The sequence below is a fragment of the Schistocerca serialis genome, chromosome 3 (assembly GCF_023864345.2).
Source record: "Schistocerca serialis cubense isolate TAMUIC-IGC-003099 chromosome 3, iqSchSeri2.2, whole genome shotgun sequence".
Lineage (NCBI taxonomy): Eukaryota > Metazoa > Arthropoda > Insecta > Orthoptera > Acrididae > Schistocerca > Schistocerca serialis.
In genome coordinates, this window is record NC_064640.1 from 314,708,918 (window position 1) to 314,721,537 (window position 12,620).

The window sequence follows — 12,620 nt, forward strand, 5'->3', positions numbered from 1 at the left end:
ATGTCTGCCTATTACACATTACGACTCTCTTCAACTGTCGGCGGTCTCTGTCAGTCAACAACCGAGGTCGGCCTGTACGCTATTGTGCTGTATTTTTCCCTTCACTTTTTCCACTTCACTATCACATCGGAAACAGCGGACCTAGGAATGTTTAGGAGTGTGGAAATCTCGGATACAGACGTATGACACAAGGAACACCCAGTCAAAAAAATGGTTCAAATGGCTATGAGCACTATGGGACTCAACTGCTGAGGTCATTAGTCCACTAGAACTTAGAAGTAGTTAAACCTAACTAACCTAAGGACATCACAAACATCCATGCCCGAGGCAGGATTCGAACCTTCAACCGTAGCGGTCTTGCGGTTCGAGACTGCAGCGCCTTTAACCGCACGGCCACTTCGGCCGGCACACCCAGTCACCTGACCACGTCCGAAGTCCTTAAGTTCCGCGGAGCGCACCATTCCGCTGTCTCACCATGTCTAATGACTATTGAGGTAGCTGATATGGAGCACCTGGCGGTAGGTGGCAGCACAATGCACCTAATATGGAAACCTTATGTTTTTGGGAATGTCCGGATACTTTTGATCACATAGTGTACGAGCGCTGCGACATCTGCAATAATCCGACACCATTGGCTTACTGACATCTATCATCCACTGCACAGTCCCGACTCGGCACCATCCGATTTTCATCTATTTCAGCCGGCCGTGGTGGCCGAGCGGTTCTAGGCGCTACAGTCTGGAACCGAGCGACCGTTACGGTCGCAGGTTCGAATCCTACCTCGGGCATGGATGTGTGTGATGTCCTTAGGTTAGTTAGGTTTACGTAGTTCTAAGTTCTAGGGGACTGATCACCTCAGAAATTAAGTCCCATAGTTCTGAGAGCCATTTGAACCATTTTTGAGCTTATTGAAAATAGATGTAGCAGTATACTGAACGCCTGTCTGCACAGGAGTCAAGGAAGTGCGGCCCAAATGCAGATTAGCTTTCTGCCTAGCGTTAGCTGAGTAAAAGCTGCTAATTATTGGGAATAAGTTGTATTTGTTAACAAAACATGGTTCAAATGGCTCTGAGCACTATGGGACTTAACATCTATGGTCATCAGTCCTCTAGAACTTAGAACTACTTAAACCTAACTAACCTAAGGACATCACACAACACCCAGTCATCACGAGGCAGAGATAATCCCTGACCCCGCCGGGAATCGAACCCGGGCGCGGGAAGCGAGAACGCTACCGCACGACCACGAGCTGCGGACTTTTAACAAGAAACGACAGTAAAAAATATACACTATGTGATCAAAAGTCTCCGGACACCCCAAAAAACATACGTTTTTCATATTAGGTGCATTATGCTGCCACCTACTGCCAGGTACTACCTCACCCAGTTTTGATGTTTTTCGACGAGATCCTCCCCCTAAGAAGGATCTTGTCCGTTTAAGGCCACCTCTTCCCCCGCGAAAGCAAATTCAGCTACGAAGCTATGAAATTCAAAACGCATACACTGCGAGTGATATTATTCATAAAGACTACGTAATGTGGAAGAAGGGACTGTATCAAGTGCTCGGCTAATTACCTCCAGCCAACCATTTCGCTCCCAAACTCTGTTTGTAGATTTGAAATAATTACGGCTGCTGCGGGATCGGCAACTGTCGTACGTCCACGCACGTGCTGCCGGCACGCCACTCCACATATAACTCCAGGCTGTCCACCAGCGGAAGCCGTGCTCGCTCCAGATCCTTCGTCATTCGCCGAATGTCCGACCAGTGACGCTAAACATGCATATGGCGGTCGCCTTAAATGACCATGCACACAGCGGTGCAAACTGCATCCTTCCGCGTCTCTTTGTAGAATTATAAGTCGACTTACAGAGAAATCCAGCAGCGGACACCAAAAAGTCACGCCGAAGGTACGCCATTGACACCAGCGCCACACTCGTTAGTTTCTAGCGACCACTCAGCAGTAAAGACAGAATTCTGAGATAAAGGACTGCAAATTCAACAGAATCAGTTAACAATTTATCTTGCCAGCTTAGCTGCCTGTAAATATTGTAGATAAAGGTGTGTCAGTTTTATCCACGTAACTGCACGTCTTTGTATTTGTAGTGTAACGATTTACTTCGTATCTGCCACCTACAAATGCAGACACAGCAGTTGCTTTTATTTTCCAAACAACGATTTGTATGGCTGCCTATTACTAACATATACATTCTATTGCTTGGTTCTCTCTCCCTCCCACCCCCCCCCCCTCCACAGTGTCCATTTGTTCATCAATAGATACATTACATTCGTATCCTTAATTATCTCTGACAGTGGTGCGTCCAACAAAACTGGACAGAGGAGTAGCACCGCGTAGTCTCTACAGACGACTCACGAATCCACGTACACCGTCAATCTGGACGTATCCGTGTGTGGAAACTCCAAGTAGAAAACCATTCCCATGCTGTATCCGTCATCGTCTTAATGGCCCAACACCTTGCGTGTTGGTATGGTGTACCATGGGATCCACAACACAATATGCTCTGGTTCACAAAGCCGGTTATCTGGACAGCAGAGGTTACCGGTCCGACGTGTTAAGGCCAGTGGCTGTGTCCTGTCTTCAAGGTCGCCATGATGTTGTCTTTCAACAAGATAATGCAAGGAGGCATTCTACCTGTGCTATCCTGATATGTCTCGCCAGCACTTCCTCCGGATCGTCACCCACACCAAACATATAGACGTGGATTGTTGAGGGAATGACACATCACCACTGGTTAGCCACTGCAATTGGTGAACTCTGTGTAGAATGGAAATAGCATGGAATGACATACTCGTATTTGTCACCCACGTTCAATGCGAGTCAGTAGACATGTAGATCAGACCCATTGTTGTTGCTGTGGAGAGACAGCTCTATGTAATTAAAGGCGCAACCTGTATGCCCTTTCACAAAAAATTTAATAATGTACTCTCCCTAATATACACTACACCAACAATAAATAAAATTTCGTTATTTGGTATTCTTTCTGGTGCTGCATTTGGGTTTAAGTTGGGAGTCTGCGCAGGCCGGTCAATTTCAGAAATGTTATTGTCCAAAAACCGGTGCCTCACAGAAGCTGCTTTACGACAGGGTGCTCTGTCATGCTGATACAAACAGTCATCGTCTTAGAACTGTTCCTCTACTGTACGCAGTGCACAATTCTTTAAAATGTGCTCGTATCCTTTCTCAATTAACGCTTCCTTAAGAGCAATGAAGGATGTAGACCCTAATCACGAAAAACACCGACATACAGTAAAGCTACCTCTTCCGTCCTTGACTCCTGGCACTACATGTAATGATAGACAACGTTCTCCACACATTTGATAGTCCCAAATTCTTCCAGCGAATTAACACAGGGTATAGCGCTATTCGTCACTGTAACTCATGCGTCGCTCTGACACCATCTGGGGCAGCGCTTAGTATTAATTAAAGAAATACGTGGGTTGTGGGAAGCTGCTCGACCATTGTACACTATAATTTTCAACTTTATAAGCGCAGTACCTGAGATAGGTGGACTGCTGATAGCACCTAAGAACTCATAAGTTGATTGGCTGGTGGGTTGATTTGAGGGAGGGGACCAAACAGCGAGGTCATCGGTCCTATCGGATTAGGGAAGGGTGGGGAAGGAAATCGGCCGTGCCCTTTCAAAGGAACCATCCCGGGAACTCAAGAGTGATTCTTTCCGCTGAGTTCATGCGACTTTTTACAACCACATCTTGCAATGCACGACGATCCCTGTCCGTAAAGTCCGCCTCGTCTTGTTTAGCTGTGGCTGTTCTTTCGCTTTTCCACTTCAGAAACACATCCCCAACAGTCGACTTGCGCTGGTTAAGACTGGTTCAAATGTCTCTGATGGATCTGTTGCGCAGATGACATCCAGTGACTAGTCCGCGTTCGAAGTCAGTGAGCTCCCCTGACCGACTCATTCTGCTGTTACGACTTTTCTGCTGACTATACAATTGGCCCCGTCTGCTTTTATGCTGGTCGGTTAGTGTCTCGGACATCTAGGGGGTCTCTTCCGCATTACATTAGGGTGTCCAGGCCTTTCTGATCAGATATCGTACTATAAATATGGTGACAATGACCCTTCTTAATATATGTATCACGAGTACCGTTGCCAAAGTCATAAGTGGTCGCAGGCACACAGAGAATGTCACTGGCAATTTCACTTCCGACAGCAATGATTGAGGTTGCAGTAATTAGGTCTGTGCAGCCGGTGGATTGTATTGTGCTCTGCCCACTCGTGCAATATAGGGTGCCTAGGAAAGCTGCTTTCTCGGATCGCTAGACAACAATTCAAGCAAATCGTATTAATGGAGTTTATTACAAAACGAAATGATTACAATACTTAACTTTGTCAGATATAGACGTGTCGCAAGCAAGGGGCGACATACAAACATAAGCAAGCTCTTCAGTATATATAAATCGTAATACAAGTGAACCAATACAGTTTGTAAGTCACTTCCGTAGCGTTCGTAGGTCGGCCTGACATGAACTCGGGCCGCGGATATTTTTTTTCTTTATTGTTATTTTCAAACCTTTACAGAAAGGTAGGCCGGCAGCGGCCTATCTATGCCGCCCTTTGGCCATAGAAAAACATAGATTAAACAGGAAGACATAAAAACAAACATACATGGAGGATAAAAACAGGAGACATAAATATTAAAATAAAGGATTACTGAAGGAGAGACACTGATGAACTGATGGGAAGAGAAACACTACTACAGTGGCGACGAACTTCGGCGCACTAAAACATAGTGTTTGCACGAAAAAGTCGGGGTCCTGCCATAGGGAAGAGGGGTGGGTAGGAGGGAGGAGGGGAGGATGATAGTGGGAGAGAAGAAAGGGAGGGGGGAGAGAGTATGGGGGGTGTGGAAGCCTGGGAAGGGGGGAAGGAGAGGGAGAGAGGAGAGGGGAGGAAGTTAGGAGGGAGAGAGGGGAAAAGAGGGGGCCCTGGAGAAAAAAAAACACAGGAGGAGGAAGGGGAGGATCAAAGATGGTAGGAGGGGTAGATGGAGGGGACGAGGGCATCATCAGGGAGGGGGAGTTAACGGAAGCCACCTTGGGCGAGGATATGGAGTGTGGTAAGATGGAGAGCGGGTGGGATGCAGTAGTACAGGCGTGGCAGCGGACGGGGGTAGGAAAGGATGGGAGAGACAAGTGGGAGGCTGCGGCTAGGCGGCGCGGCGCTTATATTCTCTTCGTGTAGAGGCCGCTCCTGTCTCGGTGTCGTCCTAGAGAGGGGTCCGTCAGCGTTATCTCACAGCCCACTCCGCTCTTCCGTACTTGCCCGATGTGCAGGTGCTTGACGTTACGCTGGAACAGATGGTATGCATTTCCTCTCATGGTCGAAATCACAACCATTTTTGACAGCCTATAATAGCCCGAGTTGTTTGTGTGGTTAAGAAATCTTAAAATCCTTCAACATCTTTCCAGAATTCTGATGGAGTATTGCAGGGTACGAATCATATACTGCCAAGCAAGTCAGCCATAAACAATCTAATTTAGGTATTTAACCTGTTAGCTTTGCTGGATGGCTGCTTGAACAGAATCATCGAATGCAGAGACGACATACTTGTCTGTAGTTTCAAAGTCTTTGGGGCAAGTCATAGGTGAAAGCAGCATGCGTTCTATGATCGATTCAGTACTGAAGCTTGTTGTGTACCAGGTAAGAGGTACGCAATAATTACCTGGAAGGCCGCCGTCACACAGGCATAAACACTCGGCTGGCGCTTCTCACAAGGGAACCTCCCCATCGCACCCCCCTCAGATTTAGTTATAAGTTGGCACAGTGGATAGGCCTTGAGAAACTGAACACAGATCAATCGAGAAAACAGGAAGAAGTTGTGTGGAACTATGAAAAAATAAGCAAAATATAGAAACTGAGTAGTCCATGCGCAAGATATGTAAACACCAAGGAAGGTTCGAGTCCGGGAACGCCGTGATCCCGTGGTTAGCGTGAGCGACTGCAAAATGAGAGGTCCATGGTTCAAGTCCTCCATTGTGTGAAAACTTTAATTTTTGTATAATCAACTTCGCTCTCCAAAGTTCCAGGACATGTTCAGTTTTGGTTGGACATATGCATGATTTGACGGTCTACACACGGAAAAATTTGAAACCGTTAAAAACATATGTTTTGTCAGACCACAGGTAAAACTGTGCGACTGTGAAACTGTTGCATTCATTTGTTACAGTTTATGTGACAGACTCTTATGTTTTCATCACTTTTTTGGGAGTGATTATCACACCCACAAGAGAACCTAAATCGGGCAAGGTAGAAGAATCTTTTTACCCATTCGCCAAGTGTACAGGTTAGGTGGGTCGACAACATATTCCTGTCATGTGACGCACATGCCGTCACCAGTGTGGTATAGAATATATCAGACGTGTTTTCCTGTGGAGGAATCGGTTGACCTATGACCTTGCGATCAAATGTTTTCGGTTCCCATTGGAGAGGCACGCCCTTTCGTCTACTAATCGCACGGTTTTGCGGTGCAGTCGCAAAACACAGACACTAAACTTATTACAGTGAACAGAGACGTCAATGAACGAATGGACGGATCATAACTTTGCGAAAATAAATATTTGACTTGAGGGAAGACTTTAACCAAGGACCTCTCGTTCCGTAGCTACTCACGCTAACCACGGGACCACGGCGCTCCTGCGCTGAAAATGTCCTTGATGTTGCCTATTGTGGACATGAACTACTCAGTTTGTATATTTTGCTTATTTTTTCATAGTTACACACAACTTCTTCCTGTTTTCTCGACTGATCTGTGTTCAGTTTTTCAAGCCCTATCCGCTGTGCCATCTTATAACTAAATCTGAGGGGGGTGCGATAGGGAGGTTCCCTTGTCAGTCCCATGCTGCAGCTTCTAAATGGAGCTTATAAATGCGGACTTCTTCCTGCTTCCACACTATTTCCTTCCGCAGCGCATCCGCCGAAAGTGAGGACGTCCGCCTTGGGAGCTGCGCGGTCAGTGCGGCAAATTGCTAACCGAAGGGGACCGGGTTCGATTTCCGGTCGGTTCGTAGATTCTCCTTGCCCGAGTACCTGATGGTGCGTTGTCCTTATATTCGTATCGTCATAACTGACTTTTCACTGTTAAGATGGGAGCGTACCGAAATCCAATAAATTGAAAAAAAAAAGTGCAGACAGACGCCATAGGGAGTGCTGTCAACCACAGGCTACATCGCTTCCGTCTTGTAATGGCGGACAATAAAAACTTTCCACCGACAACTAAGAAACACGCTGCGTCGCGGATACTCAGTTACGAACCAGCGGCTAGACAGGTCCAATCAATGCCAGCAGTCAGCTCAGTACAGTGCTCTGAAGACTACCTTCCGACTTAGTAGTCGCTATTTAGAGGGAATTAGGATCAATAATTGCGTGTGTGCTTGACTGTACTAGGTTCAGGACAGTCAGTGCTACCCATTAAACAGTACAAAAGTTAATAAGCATTTTTTAAAATACTCTTAAAATATGTTATTGGTTTTTTCTTATCGTCTTGTCACATTTGTTAGCGCCACCTTGTTAAACAAGTGTTAAGGAGTAAGTGAACAATGGCTATCTTTAATGAGCTACGTCGGTTTTCTGCTACTCTGAATGTTAGGGCTGAATCAATAGTAGCATTCAGTTACTACATTCACAACCTTTAGGTGGTGAGGGAAGATTTAAAAAATCGATAACAATTTTGATATCGTGGAAAAACTTTAGAGGTTGTCGGCAATTTTGGCCTATTCTCAACATCTGAAGACGAGAAAGAAGAAACCGGAAAATTTTGACAACGAGTCAGTGCACATCATTCTCACAAACATAGAGCGACGTGAAAAAGAGAGTAAAAACTAGGCAGGTCAAGAATTTTATTGAACTTTGCGGTAACACTGCATGGCTTTAGTGTATGCCTGTTCGTTTACAGTATCGTTAATCCGTTTCCTTTCCAAGAATATTTTTGCGAACTTTGTAAACTTTTCCGAGCATGATTTTCAGACATGCCAGACTGAAATTCGTCCTGCAACCCGTCCAAAATTATTGCAACAACTGCCAACCACCCAGAATCTCTTGGTGGCGCTCTTGCCCGACGTGAAGAAAGCAAGACCGACGGTCAACAGTGACAGCCACTGAAAACTCAAATTTCCGCCACCACCCCTTCCGGCCGTCGATCGAAAAGTGGAATCCTGGAACAAATGTATCCAGAAACTAGAGCAACGTTATGCTGCGCATCAGATATCAGGTGATATGGAAAGAAGATAATTTTTATTAGCATATGCAAGTCCCACTGTATTTCAACTTCTTCAGAAATTGTCACCTACTTGTGAACCAGTGACTTCTGACATTAAAGGAAGCTTGCGAAATATTTCGACTCTCAAGTTCATGTTGCTGCTGCCAGACAAAGTCTCACGGAGTGGCCACCCGGTCTGAGGCGCCATCTCACGGATTGCGTTCGAGTCCTCCCTGGGGCATGAGTGTGTGTATGTTGTTCTTAGCATGAGTTATTTTAAGTAATGTGTAGGTCTAGGGACCGATTACCTCAGCAATTTGGTCCCTTAGTAATTCACACACGTTTGAGCGGTTTTGAACGCCAGACAAACATTATTCTCTGTATTTCAAAATGTCAAATAAAACATCTAAAGAGCGGATGGCCGAATTACAGAGATTGAGTCGGGAATGTAAATTTCGTTGTGAAAATGATCAATGTCAGAAATCGTATGCAGACTAATTCGCGACATGCTTATCATGCCTTATACAGACAATAAATTAAATAGGGGCCCAGTATGTCTAACAGACCCGTATTTAGAAGGCTGTCTCGCACGAACAAATTCATGTATGTGCGGAAGCAATACAGTGTTTCAGTACATGTTAACAGCCGACAAGGCCAAGAAAACAGAGGGCCAGACCCGGAAGTCTCAGAACTCACACACTACTCGACTGAAACAATCAGTAAACAAGTTCAGAAACTTGTTCACACTGTGGCGTAAACCACAAAAACAGACGATTGTTTCTATCGAAACGCAGATTGTAATTACTGTAGAAAGGCAGGACATAAGGCAGATATGTGCAAAATGGAGCACAAGCTACAAAAACAGCAGACTCTCAAGCACATCACAATGATCAATAATAAAAAATCAAGTATTGTTCATAACGAACATACGTGTATTCAGAAACTTGCACGGTCTAAACGTCACGTAAACTGCATGTTTTCTGGCAATAACAAATTATTATCTAAAACTCTTTGAGTTAACAAAGTGCTAATCAATTTTCAAAAATCTTTCAAAAAAGTTTCAGAGTCACACAGGGTAGTCAATACCAATTGTTAATCTGGAGGCATACTGAAATTAGAAATGGCAAAGTTTACGGACTTTCAGAGTCAGTTATAGAAATTAGGAAATTCCAGTGAAAGATAATTTTCTACAGATATGACGTATAAACAGTTTACGAAACAGGCTAAATTTGTTGTTGAACATGCAAATAAAGCAACAAATTAGGGCTGGATCTCTTCAATGCTTTCGGGTTCACCATTCACGACGGAGAGGACCAAATTCAAACTGATATTCCTAAAGGAAAATTAAATCAGCTGTTACAAAAATTTTATATTTTTCCCGAAGCAATAAGCAGTGTCAACTGTTACAAGGCACACATTACGCTGATACCGAATGTTGTGCGAAATTCACAGGTAAAGTAAAGCAGCAACTCGGCTGTCTAAACAGAATGAGGTTATCGAAGTAGTAACCAGCAGCCAATTGGCAACGCCGACCGCAGTTGTATAGAAACTGAACGACTCCATTAGCCTCTGTGGAGATATCAAAGCGATGATTGATCTTCAGTCTATTATTGATTCATATCCTATTCCCAACCCGAAAGAAATAATGTTAAAATCGGCTAGTGGTGTGTACTCTGACAGGCTGGATCCTTTGGACGAAGACACAGAGATTTATGGCGATAAATTCTGTATACTATAGCAAGCCTAGATTTACTTCAGGAGGAGGTCGAGCGATTGTTACAACACACACAAAAGTACTAGTAACTTGAGTAACACAGTTTAATCTCTAATATTGAACTTGGACGCAATCCATGCCCACTTAATGACACAAGATATTTCTTGCTGTTTCTGTCGCCAAATACAAGGACATTGTTTATATTTAAAATAACTTGATTTATACCGAAGAACAGTTACACATGAGTATAAAATTAACTTTAAACTCTGCTATACATTTCTGACTAATAATGCAAGTACTGCCGGATCTGGTCCACGCTAGTGCTGCTCGCTTAATCGACGAACACAGAGTGGGGTGAGCGGCGCTGTGTTCTGATGTAAGTAATCCTCCGTCTGCAGCGGCGTGTGGAACCTCTTGAGGACATCTCTTCGCAGACGATTCTCATTTGTGGCTGCTTATGACAGCGACTGTCTGTAGTATGTGGTGCCGTCGTGAGGTACCAATTGTAAGCTGGATCTCACTCTTTGGACGACACCAAATAAATACTCCATTTGGCTTCTACCGCTAGGAAACGTTATCCTCTGGAATACCCAGCGCACCGAGTTTGTCCTAGTTGAAGTTAGAACAATTAATTCGCAAAGCTCCACACGATGTGAACCACCTTGATGACATAACTGTCTCAGGCACAACTGCACAGGACCTTCTACAGAATTTGGAATTTGGTTTCAGAATTCAACAAGTGGCAAATTTGAAATGCAACAAAGACATGTGCATGTTCTGTCAGTGTCAAGTGCAATACTTGGGGCACATACTGGCTGCATACGGAATAAAGCTAACGCCGCAACACGCAGAGGCCATTAAAAACCTTTCGGCTCCCAAGGACGTCAAGAAATTAAGTACTGTATCTGGACAAATAAATTATCATCGGAAGTTTCTCCACATGCACTTTCCTTCAGTGAACCGCTGCACAAATTCTTGCGACGAAGAGGCACTAAATTGAACTGGAAAAGTGAATTTCAACACGCATTTAACAAATTAAAACAATGTTTGCTTAATGTAAAATGTCTTACGGCATACGATCTGAGCAAAATACAGTTGCTGCAGACCCTTAAGACTATGGCATAGGCACAGTTCTGTCATATCGACATGATTGTTCTGAGCGGCCAATTGCGTTCACTTCAAAGACTCTGATAGTGGCACAAGGTAGTTACCGTCAGATCGAGGAGGAGACTCTCGCGATGATATTTACGGTCAAGAAATTTCATTATTATATTCACGGAAATATAGTCATCCTCTTCACAGACCATGAACGTTTAGAGGCTATATCTGGAGCGAAAAAACTATTCCTATATGAACACCTCGGCACCTGCAGCATTGGGCGCTACTTCTGTCGTATTACGATGATGGAATTCTCTTCAGGTCCATAGCGCGACACGCAAACACAGATTTGCTTTCGCGTTTGCCTACAGGGTAAGACAAAAAACTGACTACTCAGATGATATTTGTTTTGCAGCAAATACCAGTAGGTTGGACACAGCGAAAAAATTTCCAACCAACCCATATTTAAATGACGAACTTGTGCCTGAAGATACCGTATTGTCTAAGATCAAACATTATATTCCTATGGAGTGGTCTAATGATAAGTTACTTTATCAACCACAGATTAAATCTTTTTGGAATATGAGGCATGCACTTACATTGTACAAAGGTGTCATTTTGGTGTATCCAGAATCAGGTAAGACAAGAGTGTTTGTTTCTGCGGTGCTTGAATCTAAGGTACACAGGTGCTACATCAATTGCATTGGTACATAATTCGTCTCACACGAATTTCCAGAGAAGAGGCATATTGGAAAAATATTGACAAAAATATTGAAATGATGTTGGTTTAATGCCTGTTAATGACAAAAATAGCGGTGAGCTCCGCTTCGACAACATTTTTCTTGGCCAAAGGTATCAGAACCTGGTTAGGTCTCCATACTGATTTTCCAGGACCATTCCTCGGAAACTACTACTCATTTTGAGACTGATGTTTAACTGCATAATATGGACTGATGGTCCGATATTAATTGTCTTAGCGCTCAGACGGATTCTTCGCTGAGGATGCACTTGCTGCTGTTGACCGTGAGGGACTCTCCGTCCAGTTCGGTTGCCGTTTGTGTAAACTTTCTGCCGTGCTGCTGACACAGCCCGTGTTGCAGCAATATCACACGTCTATTCCGCGGCAGAGTAGTGTGCCCCTGTGTGGAGTAGGAGTGCCCATATAAAGAAGATTGACGCCCAGGTCAATGAAGCCATGAGGACAATGACAGGGACACTAAAGTCAACACCTCTAGAAAGGCTTCATGTCCTCTCAAACATCTCTCCGCCTGAAATCCGTATACAGCAGGCAACAATTCAGGCATGGCAAAAAATAAATCATGCAGATAAGGCAAGAGTACCACCGATACACCAAGTACTAGATGACCGCTGTCGATATCGCCTCAAATCAAGAGCGCCAATATGGGAAGACAGAACACTTGCTCAAGGAAATACCTATGACTGCCACAAATCCTGGAAAACCAAGTGGAACAATAGTGACATTAACCGACACAATATAGAGGACCCCAGCAAACAACTCCCAGGAATGCAGCTTCCTCGTAAAATCTGGTGCCAGCTTAGCCGTGTGAGAACA

The 12,620-nt window shown here is 44.4% G+C and overlaps 1 protein-coding gene across 1 annotated transcript in view; it reads right to left on the reverse strand.

Annotated features, from left to right (window-relative positions):
- Positions 1-5,038: 5,038 nt before the first annotated feature.
- LOC126471600 (uncharacterized) overlaps positions 5,039-12,620 on the reverse strand; it is a 204,313-nt gene continuing 196,731 nt past the window's right edge. The window contains exon 4 of the mRNA XM_050099837.1: positions 5,039-5,329. Coding sequence (XP_049955794.1) covers positions 5,204-5,329 — 126 coding nt within the window. The 3' untranslated portion in view covers positions 5,039-5,203. The remainder of the gene's footprint in view (positions 5,330-12,620) is intronic.